This window comes from Chrysochloris asiatica, unplaced genomic scaffold (genome assembly GCF_000296735.1).
Source record: "Chrysochloris asiatica unplaced genomic scaffold, ChrAsi1.0 scaffold00003, whole genome shotgun sequence".
NCBI lineage: Eukaryota > Metazoa > Chordata > Mammalia > Afrosoricida > Chrysochloridae > Chrysochloris > Chrysochloris asiatica.
Genome location: NW_006408521.1, coordinates 20,628,102 through 20,649,613, shown reverse-complemented (window position 1 = coordinate 20,649,613; position 21,512 = coordinate 20,628,102). Strand labels below are relative to the sequence as shown.

Here is a 21,512-nt window from a genome sequence, read left to right as displayed (position 1 = left end):
AGTGGGCCTCTGAGCTTTCTGTGCCACACTCTCAAGGAAAGCTTCCCACAGGCAGCCCAGTGAGGAGCCGAGGGTAGAAGCCAGGACTGCCATCCAGTTCTTTACTGCTGTGCTGCTGGGAAAGGCTGAGAATGTGACCCTCTTTTACTGTCCCCAAGTGGAGTGCTCTGGGACCTGGCTTTATAACCCAGGAAGTGACACATTCTTAATTGAAAGAGCTGTTAAGCATTGGGAGAAGAATGTGCTTGGGAAGTAATTTTTGTATGGTCTTGGCTACTTTTCCTTCATTAATGTCTTCTTCTCTCCTCCTTCCTGCCTCCTCCCTCCCCTATCTGAAGCAATTAAAACTGAAACAGTCTGGAGACGATACAAGCCTTTGCTCTTGCCCTCTAATGCAGACTGTTTGGTTGCAGCTGCCTCAGGGTCTTTATCAAGAACCCCCTTCCTGATTTTCCCACTAGAGGGGACTCAACCTCTGCTTCATCCCAAACTTTTTTTTTTTAACTTTTTATTGTGAATTGAGTGAAGGTTTACAGAGCAGATCATCAGCTCTACATCCAACAAATCATACACTTCGTTTCATCACAATGCCTGCAATGCTCTCCCAGACTTCGAAGATGAATTGAGAAACAGTGGGAAAACCAACACCCTGTGCCACCTGAACTGGCTACGTAGAAGTCCCTGTTGATTGGTGTGTTCTCAGCAGAGGGTCTTCTGAAGAGGAGCACTATTTGCTCAGTCAGCATGAGGCCTGAGCACTTGCTTGTACCCACTGTTCAGTCTGTAAAATCACTGAAGCTCTAGATCTGGCTCACTGCATACTTTGCATCTGAGATCACCCTGAGTTTCTCTGTCCCCTTCAAAGAAAGCATTTTGGTGCATGTGACTGTCTGTCATGTAGGATGTGTCCCTGTCAGATCAAAAAACTGATAGCAATTCTATTTCCAAATAAGAAGGCAGGTGGAGGAGTCGTCCTCTCACTGCAACCCAGCTGGGTGGACAGCCTTCAGCTTAACATTGACTGTTGGGTGCCAGGGGCTGGAGGTTGGGGATGATGCTCCGTTCAGCAGAAAGCCAGCCTCTTCCCGTTGACCTCTTGGAACTGAGTTTAGGGCCGCTTGGCCCTCTGGGAGCTGAAAGGAGGCGCTACGTCATACTCATGTTTGTCCCAGGGTGGTACAAATAGTAAAGTGCTTGATTACTGACCAAAATGTTGGTAGTTCTAACCCATTCAGGCACCTCAGAAGAAAGACTGGTCATCTGTTTCCGAAAACTATGGAGTGCAGTTCTCCTCTGCACACATGGGATTGCCGTGAGTTGGAATTGACTAGCTTGGTTTTTGTGTTTTTGGTCATTTTCTGGTAATTTAGGGCTTGGGTTTCATTATTTATGAGATCCTGCCTGGTATTTTCCTAAAGGTCCAAGCTATGTATAGAGAGGGGCTTGGGTTTGAATTCGAGCTTTTCCTTTTACTACTGTGTACCCTTGAGCCAGCTCTGTGACTTCGCTGAAACTCAGTCTCTTTTTCTCTGTCATGGAGATCGCACTAACAACCTTACCACCAGGGAGCTGAGAGGATGCAATGAGATGGGTATGAAGCACCCAGCCCAGTGTCTGGCCCCTGGTAGGTACTCAGTAAATGCCAGTTTTAACGGGTGTAACTGCCCATGAAGAACTCCAGATCCATTACTTCTGAGGGCTGGGGGCTCCAGGAGGGTGGGCATGTGTGGACAACCTATATAGAGAAGCTTTTGCTAAGATACACTTCAAACTTCTCTCCAGCGTCGTAGCTTCAGTTCAGGCAGCCAGCCAGCCAGCACTGTCCCTCAGCTTCCTGATGGAGTGGTGGTCTCCTCATGGAGTTCCCCTAACTGATACAGCAGTCCCAAGAGTCCCGCTCTGCCAAGTGTGTTCTCATTCCCTCTGGTACCAAGGAGGCAGATTTCTAAGCAGGTGCAGTGGAAATAAAGGGATGTATTGTTCTGTATTCAAATGATGTCAGAGCAATTGTATTAGCCCTGAGTCAGTTGGAGCAGCGTCAGAAGAAAACCTCTACTTGGCAGGTGGCTGCTTGCTCCTCTAGCCAAACTTGCGCGAAGCCCACAGAGAACTGGCTGAAGTCCTCCTCCCTTCTCCTGGGGCCCATAATTACTCCTCTGGTTTCTTATCACATGTCTAACATCTAGGTCTTTGAAGACTAAAATTTAGAGAGTACTCCCCTTCCAAAAACAACTGCATAGGGTTTCCCAGGGTTGCATTTTGGGGGGATGAACATTGGGGTAACCAGATTGGTAACATCTCATGTCTTAGGATCTGATTTCTGTATTTAATTAGCGTGTCGCTTTATTTCTGTATGTTTGTATATTTTCCAGTTATTAATTTCTAGTTTCAAACCATGTGATCAGAGAAAAGACTTTGTATGATTTCAGTCGTTTACAATTTATCCATGTCTCAGGATCCGAGGAAGGGTTTTTTCCAAGTCAGCCTACCATCTTCACTCCCACCCACATAAAATTCAGTACCAAAAGCGTCTCCTCTGTATCATTTTCAGTTCTCACTTAACTTTCACTATTTGGGGAAAAAGTTTTTTTAGAAATTAATTAGCCTCTTTGCCTTGTGACACACATATATTCACATGCAGGGTGGGAAAGAATACAGAGAGAATCCATGTCATCTTTACCCAGTTTACCCAAGTGAACACAAGCAATGTACACTTTCTTCCCCTCCCACCTCTGGTAACCAACAAAGAATGTTTCTTGTAGTGTGAAAATATTTTCTTGGTATACCTTTTCCCACCTTTTTACTTCAAAAATTTTTATAGTGGTAAAATGCATCTAGCAATATTTTTGCCAGTTTAACCATCTTCAGATATAAAATGTAGTGACATTAATGGTGTTCCCTATGCTATGCAAACATCAACACTGTATTTCCAAAAATTGTTCATCATTCTATACAGAAGAAACTCAGTACACCTTCAGCAATAACTTCCCACTCTCCCCACCTTCCAGGTTGTTGTTGTTAGGTGCCATACAGTCGGTACCGACTCATAGTGACCTTATGCACAACAGAACAAAACACTGCCCGATCCTGGGCCAACCTCACCATTGTTGCCACATTTGAGCCCATTGATGTTGCCACTTTGCCAATCCATCTTGCTGGGGGTCTTCCTCTTTTTCTCTGACCCTCCACCTTACTAAACATGATATCCTTCTCCAATGACTGGTCCCTCCTGACAATATGTCCGAAGTCTGAGAGACGAAGTTTGGCCATCCTGACCTCTAAGGAGCACTCTGGCTGCACTTCTCCAACACAGATCTATTGGTTCTTTTGGCAGCCCATGGCACTTCCAGTATTCTCCTCCAACACCACAACTCAAAGGCGTCAATTCTTCTGTGATCTTCCTTGTTCACTGTCCAGCTTTCACATGCATATGAGGTTATTGAAAATACCAAGGTTTGGGGTCAGGCACACACCTTAATCCTCAAGCTGACATCTTTACTTTTCAACACTTTAAAAATGTCTTGTGCAGCAGATTTGTCTAATGCAAATTTGATTTGCATTTTTTATTTCTTGACTGCTGCTTCCATGAGTGTTGATAGTTGATTCAAGAAGAATGAAGTCCTTGATGACTTCAGTCTTTTCTCCATTGGTAAGAATGTTGTTTATTGGTCCAGTGGTGAAGATTTTTGTTTTCTTTACATTGAGATGCAATCCAACCAGAGGCTGTGCTTTTTGATCTTCATCGTAAATGTTTTAAGCCCTCTTTAGTTTCAGCAAGCAAGGTTGTATCATCTGCATATCTCAGGTTGTTAATGAGTCTTCCTCCAATCCTGATGCCACGTTTTTCTTCACAGAACCCAGCTTCTCAGATTATTTGCTCTGCATACAGGTTGAATAAGTATGGTGCAAGAATACAACCTTGTCACACATCTTTCTTAGTTGTAAACCATTCAGTGTTTAAAATGAAAATTAACAGCAGCATGTGCCCCAAGCTCTCCACCTCCCCGCTGCCCCCTGCCCGCCAACTTGAGGCAGTTCCTCCTGATAGCCACTAATAAACTTTGGCGTCTGTGCCTGTACTTGCTCTAAATATTTCCTGTTAGTGCAATTGTATAATATTTGCTCTTTTTTATATCTGACATCTCTACTAAGCAAATGTTTTCAATCATCCATGTCATAGCTTCTATCAGACTTCATTTCTCTTTGTTGAGTCATGACTAAGGAGGCCACATTTTGTTTATCTATTCATGTATTGATGGACACTTGGGTTGTTTCCCCCTTTTATTAATAATAATAATGCTACTATTGACATTGGTATTCAGGTATCTGTCCTAGCCCTTTCTGGATTAGTACCTTTTTTAGCTCCATATCTGGGGTAAATGAGGCAAAAAGACAACACGGGAAACTCAGTACCATGTTATTCCTCAGGTCTGAGCTCTCTGCTTTGTTTGCCTTGTCTTATCTTTCACAGTCTTCGCATGTTTGTTTTACAATGCCCAGGATTTTCAGTTGTACGTAATGGAAGGGAGGGGAAAATTTTATCAAGAGAACATCTGCTTCTGTCCCAGACTTCCAATCATTCAGATAATTCCCCGTCTGGTCCCCAACATGTCTTTTGGTGAAGAATTTGTATCAGCAGTGGCAATTTTATCTTAGGGTTTCTTGCTTTAGTTGGGATTTATACACATATTATTAAGTTGCAATCACAAGTCAAGGCACAAATGAAAAAAAAAAAAAAAGTGACCTTTCTATCCCACTCTGGTCACTTCATTATTCTCATAGAACAGACTTTTATATCAGTGTTACTATGCTGTCCAGGTCCCAGAGCCATGGAATGGGCTGTTCTCAGTCTCTGATATTACCTCTGTGAGAAGAACTCTAGGGGAGTTTCTTATGTTCTATGGGAGTGGTGCTGTAAGATAAGCTCTCTACCTTAAGGTTGGTTCAAACCATAAGGTTGGTAGTTCAAGCTTACCAGCTGTTCCTCGGTAACCCTATACAGGGTTGTGATGAATCAGAACTTGCTTGACAGCACTTAACAACGACAACAACATAGGCCGCTAGGATTCTTGACTGCTTCACTCTGGCAGCCACCAGGTCAGGATGGACGCCACCTGGCTGTGACATCCGTGAGGAGTTAGGTCCTGATTTCATAGTCTGACCTTTGAGGTTGGGGCCTAAAATAGTGGGAGACTAATAATATTAAATATTTAGGTAGCTGGTGTACCATTAGGTTGGGTTACTACCCACAGAGTGTTATGTTGTTGTTAAGTGCTGTGGAGTCGTTTCCGACTCAGGGTGACCCTGTGTAGGGTTTCTGAGGAGCAGCTGGTGACTTTGAACTGCTGACCTTGTGGTTCAGTGCATTACCTCACAGTGCCACACCAGGATCCCGAGTGGAATATAAAGGAGTTGAAGTTGATTAAACTCTTGTCTTTTGTTTGTTCAGAAGATTGTGTTTGCTTTCAGTGTTCCATGTTCCAACCATTTTCTCCTGGTGACTCAGTCATGTTTATTCTATTTTCTGAACTCATGTCACTGTAGGATTCTTTCTTTCTTTCATTCACTGCTGTTACTGTATATAAAAACAAGAATTTTTTTTTCTTTTATATCTTAGATTTAGGTATGGGGACTTAGGATACTATTTTGAATTAAGTACGAGTATGTATATTAATGCTGGTGTGGCATTATAGGATTAGCACTGGACCGCAGCTCTGTTTGAACCACAAGGTCGCCTTGAACTGCAAGGTCGGCAGTTCAAACCCAAGGGCCACTTCTCGGAAACCCTACACAGGGTCCCTATGAGTTGGAACCAACTCAACAGCACTTAACAAAAATAGCATATTAATGCTGGGAGCGTGATGACTCTGTAGGATTAGCAGTAGACTTGCAAACCAAAGGGCATCAGTTCGAGCCCACCATCCACTCAGTGGGAGAAAGATGAGGCTTTCCACTCCCGCAAAGATTTACAGCCTCAGAAACCCCATACAGGGTCACTCTGAGTCAGAAAGGACTCAAGGGCACTTAACAACAACAACAAATATATTAATGCTTCCAAAAAAAAGGAATTAATATGGAAAATGTTTTATAAATAGTTATTTAGTAGAAAGATATTATCGTTATTTCAGAAAAGCAGTTAATTTTTATTTTAACCATGGAATTGCTTTAAAGAGTTGTTTGTTGGGAGAGCAGATGATGATCTTGTGGTTTGGATTCTGTCATTTTTAGTATTCCCTTGGTGACTTCCAGACATAACATACACCAAAAAAGATGAAGGAGTTTTCCTGAGAACATTCCATGGTTCTGATCTTGATTTTAAAATAGTTACAAGTATAATAGAGAAAAGATTCCTTTAAAATAATGTAATACATTCATTATAGGACAAGTTCAGAACACAAGACCCAAAAAAAGAGTCAAGCATTTAATTCAAAGAACAGGGCTGAAAAGGTGGGCCAGAGGAAGACCACGCTCTTAGTGAAAAGGAGTTTCACAAGATGGCCCCATCACCTGCCCTGGAGAGGTTCCTGTGATTAAAGGTGGTCTTCAGTCCCAGGCTGTAGGAGTCCTGGTGATAAGCATTTGACCACAAGGTCCGTTTAAACCACAAGATCAGCAGTTCAAACTTACCAGCGTCTCCTCGGAAACCCTATACAGGGTTGATATGAGTTGGAACCAACTCAACTCAGCAGCACTTAACAACATCAATCCTGGGCTGGGTGGATGAGAGGGAACGAGACAAAGGCAGAGATCAACCCAGTATGAACAGGGAGCCATGGCTGGTTTCCCCTCCCCAAACACAGCAGCAGAGGGCTAGCTGATGGCTCTTTCTATTTAACAGTTGACCTTCCCTGGTAGCTGCAAAGCCTGTGCCACTCCTTGGGAACCCTGCCCTTTCTTGTAAGAATATGGAGTAGGAGGGAAGTGCCGGGCAGTGTATCAGTATGAATGAGTAGTGTTCTGAAAGTGGCCCAGGAGAGAGAGGGAGGAGAGATTAGCTTCTGCCCCTTCCTGTACACTGGAATGGCACATCAGTTTCCAGAACACTTTCCTATTTCATCCTTAACCATTACCTTGTGAGCTAGGCAAGACAGGCACTATTTCCTCCATGTTGTAGGTAACAGTGAGAATTATGAGGAGTTTATGGAGCCTCGGATAGAATCAGGACTATAAAGACCACTGAGATTCTGCTCTGTGGATAAAATGCATGTGGCCAGTACCAAGGAGACCCAGCTGACTTTTTAGTGGTCACATTGTGGTTTGTATTTTCCCTCTTCTAAATTTTCTTTTGACATAATGTTGTTTATGTAACTTGAAAAGAAGCAAAGCATTCCTGTTTCATGGGGTTAGACCAAAAAGTAATCGAATTACTAAGACAGTTTGGGAAAATAACCTCTTATTGCATGGACGCAGCGGCCAGCTCTGACTGTTACTATACTTCCCAGTCTTGGCAGGTCTGTGGCTGCTTTCAGAGAGGGATTTGTTCATTGGGATGATTTCTGTCACTTGATTTAGGAGTCTCTGTTTGGAGAGGGTACCTAATGAATTATTTTCTAACTTCTGACATGTCCTAATGAATTTCCAAACATTCTTTACAGCTTAGAGCATTCTCAGCCTCCCAGCGGCCTCGTCATCGACAAAGAATCTGAAGTTTACAAGATGCTCCAGGAGAAACAGGAGTTAAATGAGCCTCCCAAACAGTCCACTTCATTCCTGGTTTTGCAGGAAATTCTGGAATCTGAGGAGAAAGGTAATCAACCTTATGTGTGTGGTCAAGGGCCTGTGTTCAAGGCCTATGTAAGGGTCAGCCTTTGACGTCACACAGGTGAACACAGCCTGGAACATGAGGAAAGGGCACAAGAAGGGAGGGACAGAAGGGGAGGGGTGGGGAGCCTGACTCACCTTCCAGGCTGAGAAGCTCAGTACCTGGTTGACTGTTTCCTGTCACATGTGCATTAGGATGAGGAGGTTGGAGAGTGAATTTGATGTTGTGGGATTCTGTTGGTCTCTTCTTTGGCCCCATGCTTTGTTTGGTCCTGCCAGTTACGACCATGGGTTAAATCTGAGAAGGAAAGTCTTGGATATGGCTGATGGAGCACAGGATAGAAGAGTCCAGATCTTGATGAGAGTGGAGATGCCAAGTTCATCTCAGAGCAGCCGGCAGCTCAGTGATCTTGGGACTCTTCTCTGTGACTTAAAGTGCCTTTGACCAAATGATTTCCGCAGTATCTGTGTACGTCCTACTTTGGACATACTCTTATTTGAATGATTTTGTGCCCACTTACTCAGAGTAGATTAAGATGTGGTTTCTCAAATGTTTCGATAAAGTGGTTCTCCTCAGGCTTGGACCCCATGTCATTTGTCAGCCTGGCTGAGTGCTGGAACTTAATACAGACTGTAGCTCATCACTTCCTGTTGTAGAGGCACAAATGGGCGAGTCAGGTGTTGGGCTGTTCCATCACCAGCTGCTCCGAAGGTGCAAGATGAGGCTGTTGGCTGCCGTAAATATTTACAGTTTTGAAAACTATATGGGGTCACTGTTAGTTGGAATCCACTCCATGGCAGTGGGTTTGGTTTCTTGTGTGGATTAAATTTTGGTAGTTCAGTGGATTAAGCATTGGACTGCTAACTGAAAGGTCAGTGGTTTGACTCTACCGGCTGCTCTGTGGGAGAAAGAGGAGGCGGTCTGCTTCTGAAAAGATAACACTCAGAAACCTTATGGGGCAGTTCTGCTCTGTTCTAGTGGGTGGCTATGAGTTGGAATCAAATAGATGAAGTGGGTTTGGCTTGGGTTTATATGTGTAAATGTAGTCCTGTTTGGAAATAGGGTTATTATCTTCCTTGTGTTCATTAGATCATACCAGAGTAGGATGGGTTCTATAAATCGATTCACGCCCAGGTTATGTAACAGGCTAGACTCAGAGACAGGCACACATAGGGAAAGACAGATACCACCTGAGGACCTCTATAAGCCAGGAAACTGGGGAACATCTGGGCTACTTATGAAGAAGGAGTTTACATGGCATAGATTCTGATTAGGACTTTCAGCCTTCAGAATAAATTTGTATTGTTTAAAGCCATCCACTGGTGGTGTTTGTATTATAGCAGTACTAAGAATCAAAGACACTTCCCCACTGCAGAAGGACTACAAGCAAAGTGGAAATTGCTTGTAGCTCAGTATCTTATTAGCATAAAAGAAGCGCTTTCTTCTTTGTTTCCTGTGGGTGTAAATTACCACTTTCTCAAAAGAACCTACACAAATGCCAAGGAAGCCCAGGTGTTGGGTGTGTACAGTAGAGGAATTTTCAGCTTAGGAAGGCCTCCCCAGGAAGCCAAATCTGCAGCAGCCGCCTTTGAGAAGGAAGGTTACCCTTCCAGAGGGTGGGGCATCTCAGCACTGATCCTCGCTGTCTGCCCTGAAAAAACAATCAATTCTTTCCCTCGGATCCTGGCTCAGGGGGTCTCTCTAGGTGTCCCTTCCGGGAACACCAGCTCTCTCCACAGGTGGACACACTGGGGAGAAGAAAGGTGTCAAAGGCAGGATTCAGGGAAAGTGACGAAGCAGGAGGGGCTCTAAAGCCATCTCCTAAGGAGCTCTGGTAGCGTAGTGGTTACGACTCGGGCTGTGAACCGCAAGGTCAGCAGTTCGAAACTACCAGCTGCTCCGCAGGAGAAAGATGAGGCTTTCTACTCCCGTAAAGATATACACCCTCGGAAACCCTGTACAGGGTCGCTATGAGTCGGTTCCGACTCCACGGCACATAACAACAACAACAACAACAAGAGAGAAGTCACTCACAGCTAGGCTAATGATAGAGTCACAAGAAATGCTCTTAAAAACATATATTCCAGGAAGGTGGGTGGTCTGAGGACTGCTGAACACTTCCGAGACTTAGAAAAAGAGATCCCAGCTTCAACACTTTTATCTGTCACAAGTTTTCTCATAATAGTAGGTTGCTTTTAAAATAAGACACCTTTACTTCTTGAAAATTATCATAGTAAATGTACAGTAAAGGACAAAACTATATGATCTCAGGTATATGAAATAAGGGAAAATATATAAACCAGTGGTTACCAGGGATGGAAATTGTTATTGTTGTTATGTGCTGATGAGTCAGTTCCAACTCATAGTGACCATATTCACAGCAGAACAAAACACGGCCCCTCCCTGTACATTCTCACAGTTGTTCCGATGGTGATGGTTGAGGCCATTGTTGTAGCCACTGTGTGAGCCCATCTTGTTGAGGGTCTTCCTCTTCATTGATCTTCTACTTTACCAAGCATGATGTTCTTCACCAGAGACTGGTCTCTCCTGATGGACCTGTGGGACCAAGTCTCGCCATCCTCACGTCTAAGGAATATTCCAAGTGTATTTCTTCCAAGACAGAGTCTGTTCTCACAGTCCGTGGTATATTCAATGCTCTTTGCCCACACCATAATTCAAATGCATCAATGCGTCTAATCTTCATCTTCCTTTTCATGGTTCACCTCATTCATATGAGGTGACTAAAAATACTATGTTTGAGAGGGATGGGATGGAGGTGGATTTTTTGCTAATGGGGGACAGAGTTTATGTTAATGATGATAGAATAATTTGGAAAAGGTTACTGATGATGGACGCAGAGCATGAAAGAATGTAATTATACCTGTAGAAATTTTGACTTGGTTGATTCTTTATTGTGTAGCATATTCTCATCACACACACACAGTACATGATATCTAGAATACAAACAGTGAGTGTCTCCTTAGACCTGCAAAATCACTCACGGTGACTATGGGGCTTGGGCACCAGAACTTACACATGGACAAGCTAAGGCTGACCTGGTAGCTCTTTTGATCTGGTTTCAGACATAATTACTATCAAGCACCTTTTAGCATAGTGGTTACGGATCCAACTGCTAACCTCAAAAGTCAGCAATTCGAAACTACCAGCTGTTCCACGGGGAAAGATAAGTCTTTCTGCTCCTGTAAAGATTTACAACCTCAAAAACCCTGTACAGTGTCGCTATGAGTCGGAACCAACTCCACGTCACATAACCATCACCACCACCTTTGTGACAGTCTTGGTGATGAGTGTTTTGGACCATTATGGCATCTTTGAGGAAACGATTGTTATCCTCGGTTGAAAGATGAGAAAACATCCCTGGAGAGGCAGAGTCTTGTCTAAAGTCACAGATGAGGAGGTGGCCAGACTGGAGGCTCAGACCCTCAAGATGCCACCCACACTAGGGCAAGAGCAAACACATGGCACCAAAGTGAAAGCCCAACACACCTGGCTCCTTGGTGCTGCTGATTCATTTTCATTTTGGTTGTCATCACCCTGGTCCTCACCCACTTGCCCTTGCTAGCTATTACAGGAATGTGTATGTAAGCCCAAACCAAACAGAAGTAGGAAGGAGAGGTGAGAAAGGGCACATTGAGGGACTCCCCCATTTCAGATGAGTCCGTTTTCTCCTTCCCCGAAGTCCCACACCACTACATTGTTTTGTTGACCAAAATTAGTTACATGGCCACTCTTAGTTGCAAGGTGGTCTAGAAGTATCATCTTCTCCCCTCTAGGTCATCTTTTCCTGAAGAAAATCAGGATTTTGTTATAAAGGCATGAGAGAAATGGGTCTTCAGTCACTTGCTTACCTCTTAATATGGATTTACATTGAATTGTCACCGAAGCTAAACCAAATCCACTGCTTTGGCTAGTACTGCCGCACAGGGTTTCCATCTCTGTGGAAGCAGATTGCCACATTTATCTTCTTTGGAGCAGTTGGTGGGTTTGAACCACTGACCTGTAGGTTCGCAGCTGAGTACTTTACCAAGGCTCCTTTTTCACTAAGGGAAGAAGATAAATTCCATCACAAACATCTACCATATGCAAAAGGCTTTCTGGGAGGAAACCTTGAATGCCTGTTTTTATTTGAGATGGAATGTGCAAAATTTAGGGCAGTGTCTGGTTGTTAGAATGATGGGTGTGGTGTGGTGGCTGACCTCTTCTAATTTCACAAGAAGGGAGAAGGAGAATCCTCATTAGCATCAACCCCAAGCCAATTCCCATGAAGTGGAGGTTAGTTGCTGTGAGGTGGAGGTCAGAGCTGCTTCCACCTTCTACTTTTTCACTAATTCTGACACCAGCGATTAGCTCCCATGGTGCTCGCTGTCCTCTAGTTCTCTGCTGACTTCTGTACTTCACTGCAGTAGCCACATTGAACTTACAGGCTGTAGTCACGGTTAGGAGATTTTTAATAGAAGGTGGTTCAAGCTCACCAGCTGCTCCTTGGAAACCCTATACAGGGTCACTGTGGGTCAGAACTGGCTCAACAGCACTTAACAACAACAACAAATCCCACATGGAGTCCTGGTGTGGCACCATAGCACTCAACCTCAAGGTCAGTTTGAACCACAAGGTCAGCGCTTCAAACTCACCAGTCGCTCCTTGGAAACCCTCAACAGCACTTGGAACGACTCAACAGCACTTAACAACAATACCCAATCCCTTTGGTGGACCACAAGCACTTTACATTTGCATAGTTTGAAGTCCTGGGTCTGTTTGAACCACAAGGTTGGTGGTTCAAACTCTCCAGTCACTCCTCGGAAACCCTATTCAGGGTCACTATGAGTCAGAGTCGACTCGACAGCACTTTACAACAGCAACAACCACCCAGTCATTGGGAGAAAGATGAGGCTTTCCCACAAAGATCTGCAGGCTCAGAAACTGCATATAAGGTCACTGTAAGTTGAAACTGACTCACTGGCACTTACCAACAACAACCCAGTCGTTTGGCGTAAGTTACAAAGAACGTTTGTTGTAGTTGTTATGTGTCGTGGAGTCGGTTCCGACTTATAGTGACCCTATACAGGGTTTTCTAGGCTGTACATCTTTACGGAAGCAGAATGCTTCATCTTTCTCCCACGGAACAGCTGGTAGTTTTGAACTGCTGACCATGTGGTTCGCAGTCCGATTCGTAACCAGTACGCAGAAGGGTCAATAACTGGCAATTCACTGCACTGCACTGGTGCTTGGTGAAAGCATTCAAGGAGGGCTGGTGTTACTCCAAAGGCCTCGGGATCCGAAAGCTGCCGGGCTCACTTGATAGAAAGAGCACGGGTCTCCAGACTCTACCTCTGCCAGGAGACGCGGGCTGGTCACTCTCGGTTTCTGTCATTGAATCAATTGTGACTCATGGAGACACATAGGACAGCGTCGGATTATCCCATAGAGTCTCCAACACTGTCATCTTTATGGGAGCGGACGGTTTCATTATTTTCCTGTGGAGTGACTGGTGGGTTTGACCTTTCAATTCACCACACAGCACTTTAACCATGGCATCACCAGAGCTCCTGTGCTTTTCAAGTGAGGTTAATAATGGTCTCTTCCCTCACAGTGTAGCTGAGGAAAGCTGTGTAAAATGCCAGGGTGAGCATGTGCATTAGTGAGCTCTCCGCAGGATGACAGAACACTGCTTCAGGGTTTGCTGAGAAACCTTGTATAAGGATTCTATGAGGGGCTGTCATTTTAGGGTAAATTTCAACCTCTGGACTAAGTGGTCAAGCTCTGGGTTCTTCAAACATCTTGATCTGGGTAAACTTCCAAAATTTGAAGAGGACTTTTAATAATTTCTCGATTGAGGAAACAGAATGGCTAGCGGCTCAGAGATGAGGAAGCGAAGACATGCTCAGGACGTATCTAGGCTTGTTTTGGCTGCTTAAGTTTCCTCCTCAGACGTCTGGTGTCAGACCATGGACAGCCATCAGTTACTAATTAACGTCTATGACTGGATCTGGTAGGCAATGTGAAGGCCTACTTGAGGTTAAGTTCCATTGAGTCAGTTCTGACTCATAGCAACCCTGTATAGGATTTCTGAGGAGCAGCTGGTAGGTTTGAACTGCCGACCTTGTGATTTGCAGTCCAGTGCTGATCCTGCAGCATCACAACTTAAGAGACATGTAGGAAAAAACAACAACTGTGCTTTATTTAACTCAGTTTACGTTTCTCAGAAAGCTTAGGGTTGTTTGCAAGGTGAAGGAAGAGAATTTGGAAATTTTTGCAGTTGCTCAGATCCCAAAGGGAGCTAATGTTTTTTTGACCTCTGGTTGAGAACCAAGATGCCCTTGTGGCACAGTGGTTAAGTACTCAGCTGCTAACCAGAAGGTGGATGGCTCCATGGGAGAAGGAAAAAAATGCCCTGATCTGCTCCCACAAAGATTGGTGGTAGTAATGGTGTCCTGTGGAGTCGGTTCCAACCCATAGTGACCCTGTACAGGGTTTCCGAGACTGTAAATCTTTACAGGAGCAGAAAGCTTCATCTTTCTCCCGCAGAGCAGCTGGTAGCTTCGAACTACTGACCTTGCGGTTTGCAGCCTGATTCGTAACCACTACGCTACCAGAGTTCTTTCCCACAAAGATTACAGCCTAAGAAACCAGAAGGATCCGTTTTGATCTGTAATATAAGTTTTCTGTGGGTCAGAATGAACTGGATGGTACATTGCAACTATAGTTGAGAGGATAGGAAGAAGAGACGTTTAAATTTGCAGCGTTGGCTGGATACATGAGGAAAAAGTTGTGCCAGCAGATGGCGCTGCAGGGCAGGAGTTGGGATTGGATAGGCTCAAAGAGCTAGCTTTACCTGACCCAGCTGTAGCCAGATTTATTCAAATTCTCATCTCTTCATTACTAAATGAGTTGTAGATTCTAGGGCATTGACCCACTGCTGACAATTTGCATTTCACCCTGAGACATTTAATCATAATCTACATTTTAACAAGATCCTTAATACAGGTGACTCTTTTGTATTTTATTATAATTTAGTGGTTTATGCCATGGACATAAATCTCAAGATCAGCAGTTTGAACCCACCAAAAAAGACGCTTTCTGCTCCCGTTAAGATTTGTTGTTGTTGTTACGTTCCATAGAGTCAGTCAGTTTCAACTCCTAGTGTCCCTGTATAGGGTTTCCAAGGAGCAGCTGGTGAATTTGAACCGCTGACCTTGCAATTCAAACCAACCTTGTGGTCTAGTGCTTATCCTACAATGCCACACCAGCACAGAAGCCCTATAGAGGATCGCTATGAGTCAGAACCAACTGAACAGCGTATTACAACAACAACAATATCTGAGGTGGAAATGCACATTCTCAGCAAGGCGTCAAACTGATTCTAAACTCTGGTGGATTTTCCTACAAAGTGAGGCTCTCGGATTCCCCCCCTGGCTTTTCTCCTCTTTCCCTTTTTCTGGCTACTTTTCTGCTGAGTTTTGTGAGGAACGCAGCCAAACAGCTCAGGTAGCTGCCAGTCTCTGACATTATGTAGGCTGTTTTGAGGAGGCGGCCCTTTTGTTGCTCCCTTTAAGCCAAAAAAATATTTCATACTATAGTTGAAAATAACCCACACAATGTGTTCACAGCAACGGCTTGAAACAGCAAATGCATTTCTTGCTCATGTTACATGAGATCTGCTGGTCAGCTGGGGCTGGGCTCATTCTAGGAGCCAAGCCGAGGCAGGAATGACTCTCCAGGGCATTGTATTCTCCTGGCAGAGGGCAGAAGCTCAGGGGGGATGGGGCCAAACCACACAAGCGCATTTGGTGCCTTTCTTTGACATGGCTCATACCTGCTCACATCCCATTGGCCAAAGCAAGTCATGTGTTCAAACCCAAAGAGAGATAAACCAAAAAATTCCCACAGCCGTCAATTTGATTCTAACTCATAGGGACCCTCTCTATAGGATATCTAAGACTCGTAAAACTTACGGGCGCAGACAGCCTCATTCTTGATCCTGCGGAGTGGCTAGTAGGTTTGAACTGTCAACCTTGTAGTTAGCAGTCCAGTACTTATCCTACAGCGCCACCAGATGGAAAAGCTTATTTGACCTAGAGCAGGATTCTCAGCCTTGGCACCATTGACATTTTAGGAGAGGAGTCCTTGGTGTGGTACTGTCCTATACAGTGTGGCTGTTCAGTAGCATCTCTGGTCTTTACAAAGGAGCCCCAGCAGCATAATTGTTAAGCATTTAGCTGGCAGCTGAAAAGTCAGTAGTTCAAATCTATCCAGCAACTCTGTAGGAGAAAAGACTATCTGTTCCCTAAAGATTGTTGATAAATGCCCTAGAGTAGTTAGTGCCCACTCAGTAACCTTTTATAGGGTTTCCGAACAGCCTACCTACAGTTAGCAGTCCAGTGTTTATTCTACGGTGCCCAGACACTGTTCTCAAGTGTGGGAGCTTGAACTGATTGAGTAGAACTGACCCATTGGGCTTTCTTGACTGTAGTCTACGAAGCAGGATCCCCAGTTATTTCCTCCCTGGAGCTGTTGGGTGGACTTGAACCACCAACCTTTAGGTTTTTAAAATCAATTGCAAAACGCTTGCACTACCCAGGTTCCTAATAATATTAATTGTTTTTGCTAAGTGCCGTCAGGTTGGTTCTGATTCATAGCATCCCTGTGTAGGGTTTCTGAGGAGTGGCTGGCGACTTTGAACCACTGACCTTACAGTTTCAAATCGACCTTGTGGTTGAGTGCTTATCCTTTGGGGCCACACCAGGACTCAAGGCTAAACATATGCTAGGTTCTGTGGGAGGGCCTATGCATCTTTTCTCATCGTTTTGTGTAACAGTGAAGGGATAAATGGTCTCCTGATTTATAGAAAAGGACACCGAAAACCAGAGAGGTTAAGTAACTTGCCCAGGATCACCCAGAAGAGTCAGGTCTGTTTGACACCAGTGTCCATGACCTTGCTTAAACATCACGAGTCTCTCTGAAAGAGTTAAATGATGCTTATTCAGTAGTTCTGCCCTTCCTAGCCAACCTGAGTATATTTTCATTTCAGGGGATCCTAATAAGCCTTCGGGATTCAGAAGTGTTAAGGCTCCAGTCACCAAAGTTGCTGCATCGATTGGAAACGCTCAGAAGTTGCCCATGTGTGACAAATGTGGCAGCGGCATTGTGTGAGTATCTGTCTTCCCTTGGAGGCCCTACATTCTGGGGAAATCAGGAAAATGCAGAAAGTGCTGGGTGTTTGCATTTTGGATGTGAAGGAGGCATAGAGAAGAGAGGTCAAGCTGGTGTCATGCCTCAGAAGCAGGAGGTGGGTTTCCCTTAGCCCTGGAGCCTTTAAGTTATAGACATGTGAATCAGAAAAGGCAGTGCTGCTTGCTCTGTGAAAGTACCGAGGGCTTCCTGGGGACCCCAGGAATAACAAGGCCCCTTTATGAATGGAGGCCAGTAAGAGACCTCTAGGAGTGAGTGCCATCCCCAGCCTAGAAAGAAGGGTGCAGAGCTCTACTGCCACCTGCTGGTGTTTGTCACTAATGACTTGCTCTCCTCTCTCTGGTCCTGCAGAGGTGTGTTTGTGAAGCTACGGGAAAGGCACCGCCACCCTGAGTGTTACGTGTGCACCGACTGTGGCACCAACCTGAAACAGAAGGGCCATTTCTTCGTGGAAGATCAGATCTACTGTGAAAAACATGCCCGCGAGCGGGTCACGCCGCCTGAGGGTTACGATGTGGTCACTGTGTTTCCCAAGTGACCAGTGGGTGTTTTCTGACTGCTGCTCTCCATTCTGACCCTGCTGCAGTTTGTTCTCTAAGTGTTCTGGCTCTTTCCTCTCCTGAAAGAACTGTGCTCTTCATGGTTTTCTCCCGCACATTAACATGGAGTCCCTGAGCCTTTGCTAATGACTCACACTGGCCGTGGGATTCCTGCTTTTACACATAACAGAAGGTGGGTTTGTTCTGTGCCCCTTGCCAGCCTCATCTCAGTTCTCTACTGCAAGTGGACATCAGCTAACTCTAATCCAGGCTCAGTTTAGTTTGTCTGACATTGATTTTGTTTTTACTCAATAAATTGACAGACTCTGAAGCAGTGTGTTATCTTATCCTTGGACTGTGTGTCCCTTCCTACTTGAAGCCTACAGAGATGTCTGAGGCTTGAGGCTTGCTTTGGGTTTCCCACTTCTCTGAGAATTACAGGCTTTCTTCCCCGAGTGTGAGAAAACTGGCATCAGAACCAGCCAGTGTTCTTATATTTCTTTGAAACTTGTTCAAAATTATCTTTATCTACTGCTAATGTAAGATACTTGGATTCCTGGTGTGGAACTCTGAGATCAGCACTGGACTATGAAACACAAGGTCGGTAGTTCAAACTCATCAGCTGCTCCTCAGAAGCCCTGTACAGAGTCAGTCCTTAACAACAATATAAAATACTTCGTTATGTTTTGATGAAGTGCTGTTTTCTTTATATCTGGCTGTTTGGGGTTTATCTAAGGAAATGAAAGGCATCCCGAATAATAGGTAGAGAGCAATACCAATAGACTTGAAGTATTTCCCTGTATAAGTCCCCTGCCAGGCTGGCTTGCTGTTGCTACAATCCCTCTCCTTTGTGAAGGAAGCAGAGTCGGAAATGTGGTCAGCAGATCTAAACGTGCAGAGAGCTCAGGTGTGTGGTAAATGCCTCCTGTTCACAAGAGAACTGGGAACCCCAGCTAAAAGCCTGGAGTCGTGATCTGGGATTACCATGGACCACCCAGTGGAGTCATTGGCCTAAAAGAGTCAGAGACTGAGACTAAGCAATTGTTAAAATAGGTGGACAGGGCACTCCAGCCAATAATCTTTGTCCCCAGAGAGCAAACCATCTACCCTTAAATAGTGCCCACCACAAAGGGTAATTGTGTTGCTGTTGTTAAGTGCTATCTAGTCAGTTCCAACCCATAGTGACCCTGTATAGGGTTTCCGAGGAGCGACTGGTGAGCTTGAATCACCAACCTTGCAGTTCAAACCGACTTTGCAGTCCAACGCATTAACCCACAGCGCCACACCAGGACTCCATGGGTAATGGTGAAAGACCCTTATTGGTGGAGGGATTTGCTGTAGTTTAGGGGTTATTGTTAAACAGGAGTGCTAGCATTTCATCCCACAGATGCCTGAAACTAGAAGACAGCACCGACAGTTCAGACACAAGCTTGTGCCACAAAACCCTAAACTGAAACCTTTCAGGAAGAAAATGGCTTTATGTCAAAGCTCTAGATTTTATTATTAATTTTTTTTGAAGTTAATTAGACCTTCCTTTCAACCCCTTTGTTTTTAAATGCGCACAATGCAAGGTGGCTTACATTTTGCAATTCTGGGCAATCAACATCAAATAAAAGTGATTTTTTACTTCAGCTCCAAATTCCACAAGTTATTAGCCTTCAAACTTTTAAAATATTCCTATCTCTGTGGTTCCGAGTTTTGGAGCTCTGCCCTGGATCTGCTTTGCCTGGTATTATTCTGTGTTATTGCTGACAGCGAACTTTGGTCTTTCATCTTTATCAGGAAGTACTTGATCAATTTCAGACTGTAGAACTTGGTAAAATTCTTCAATTTCATCAACACTGGCTTTAGTGGGTGGTGTATAAATTTGAATAATAGTGGTATTAACTGGTCTTCTTTGTAGACTATGCTTATTATCCTATCACACATGGCATTTATACTTCAAGATAGATTTTGAAATGTTCTTTTTTGATGATGAATGCAATGCCATTCTTCGATTTGTCATTCCTGGCAGAGTAATCCACATAATTGTCCGATTCAAAATGGCCAATACCAGTCCGTTTCAACCCACTAATGCCTAGGATATATACCTTTCTGCATTCCATTTCATGTGGGGTTGCAGGATCAGCATTGGACTGGGAACCACAAGGTTGGCTTGGCAGTTCAAACCCACCAGGTGCTCCTTGGAAACAGGGTTGCTATGAGTCGGAACTGACTGGATAGCACTTAACAACCATAGCCAATTTTCCTAGATTTAGACATCGTACATTCCATGTTCCAGTTACTAATGGATGTTTACAGCTGTTTCTTTTCATTTTGAGTTGTGCTCCATCAGCAAATGAAGGGCCTAAAAGCTTTACTCCAGTCGTTTCACCGTGGTCAACTCTACTTTGAGGACGCAACTCTTCCCCACTCATATTCCCCACTCTTCCAGTACTATATCTGACACTGTTAGGATGCTATTCGTCATGTTTTCAATAGTCAAGATTCTGGTGCTGACAGTGTTCCACTGCTATTCATGAAGTTTTCAGCAGCTAAACATTGAGGAATAGTTCGCCTCTCTATCCTAGTTTGTCTTTGTCTGGAAACTCAGCTGAAACCTGTCCATCATGGGTGAACAGGTATTTAAAATAACGAAGACATAGCGTCCAGCTTCATAGCAACATTCAAGCCACCACTATAAGACAAACTGACAAACAAGTGGTGGCATCTTAAAACACATTCATATTGGAAAATGATTAAAACCTTTGTGGTAACTAATTGTTTACCTACTGCTAGCTCTGATAGTCTGAACTCACAAAATGGTGCCGACTGTCAACTTGCATTCTAAATTTTCCTTTCCTTTTTTTTTTAGCTTATTATTCTGTTTCTGGTAGCGTAGTGGTTACGAATCGGGCTGCAAACCTTAAGGTCAGCGGTTCGAAACTACCAGCTGCTCTGCGGAAGAAAGATGAGGCTTTCTACTCCCGTAAAGATTTACACCCTCAGAAACCCTATACAGGGTTGCTATGGGTCGGAACCGACTCTATGGCACATAACAACAACAACAACAACATTATTCTGTTTAGATAAAAGTGTAGACTGAAAGTCAGGTTTTAGCCTGATGATCATAAATAAGAGCCTTACTTTAAAAATGATTCTCTCCCAAAGAAACTTTTTTATTCCTTGTAAATACAATGAAGAAATTGAGCTAGATTTTGATCAAAACATATGAAAATCACTTTTTCTGGTAAAGATTTCATGTACAAAATCTTAAAATTCCACAAGATGGCGTTCATTTTCTATTTAAGCTGAACTTTGGGCCTGAAGGACCACAACTTACTGAAAAGTAGGTGGTTTGATTTTTCAGTTGAAAGGAGGAAACAAGGGCCTTTTTTACCTGGTGTGGTGCTGTGGGTTAATGTGCTGGACTGCAAGGTCAGTTTGAATTGCAAGATTGGCTGTTCAAGCTCACTCACTAGTTGTTCCTCGGAAAGCCCTATACAGGGTCACTATGAGTAGGAACTGACTCGATGCCACTTAACAGCAACAATCCACATTTGTAGTGTCCTGGTGGTGCTGTAGAATATGCATTGGACTGCTGTTGGTGGTTCATACCCACCAGCTGCTCCTTGGAAACCCTATACAGGGTCCCTATGAGTCAGAACTGACTTGATGGCACTTAACAACGACAAACAGCGTTTGTAATTTTAAATAATAATTTAAAAACTCCTGCAACTGTACATTGGCAGAGAACCTCTAGAGGTTCAAGCTAGACTGAGATGAGGAACTGGAACAAGGGATACCATTGCTGACATCAGATGGATCTTGGCTGAAAGCAGAGAATACCAGAAAGATGTTTACCTGTGCTTTATTGACTATGCAAAATTTTCAATTGTATGGATCATGACAAGCTATGGACAACATTGTGGAGAATGAGTATTCTGAAACACTTAATTGTGCTCCTGAGGAATCTATATATAGACTAAGAGGCAGTTGTTCAAACAGAACAAGGGCACACT

The 21,512-nt window shown here is 44.0% G+C and overlaps 1 protein-coding gene across 1 annotated transcript in view; it reads left to right on the top strand.

Annotated features, from left to right (window-relative positions):
* PDLIM1 (PDZ and LIM domain 1) overlaps window positions 1-17,617 on the top strand; it is a 71,090-nt gene extending 53,473 nt beyond the window's left edge. The window contains exons 5-7 of the mRNA XM_006831173.1: window positions 7,596-7,747; window positions 16,812-16,929; window positions 17,324-17,617. Coding sequence (XP_006831236.1) covers window positions 7,596-7,747; window positions 16,812-16,929; window positions 17,324-17,510 — 457 coding nt within the window. The 3' untranslated portion in view covers window positions 17,511-17,617. The remainder of the gene's footprint in view (window positions 1-7,595; window positions 7,748-16,811; window positions 16,930-17,323) is intronic.
* Window positions 17,618-21,512: the final 3,895 nt, after the last annotated feature.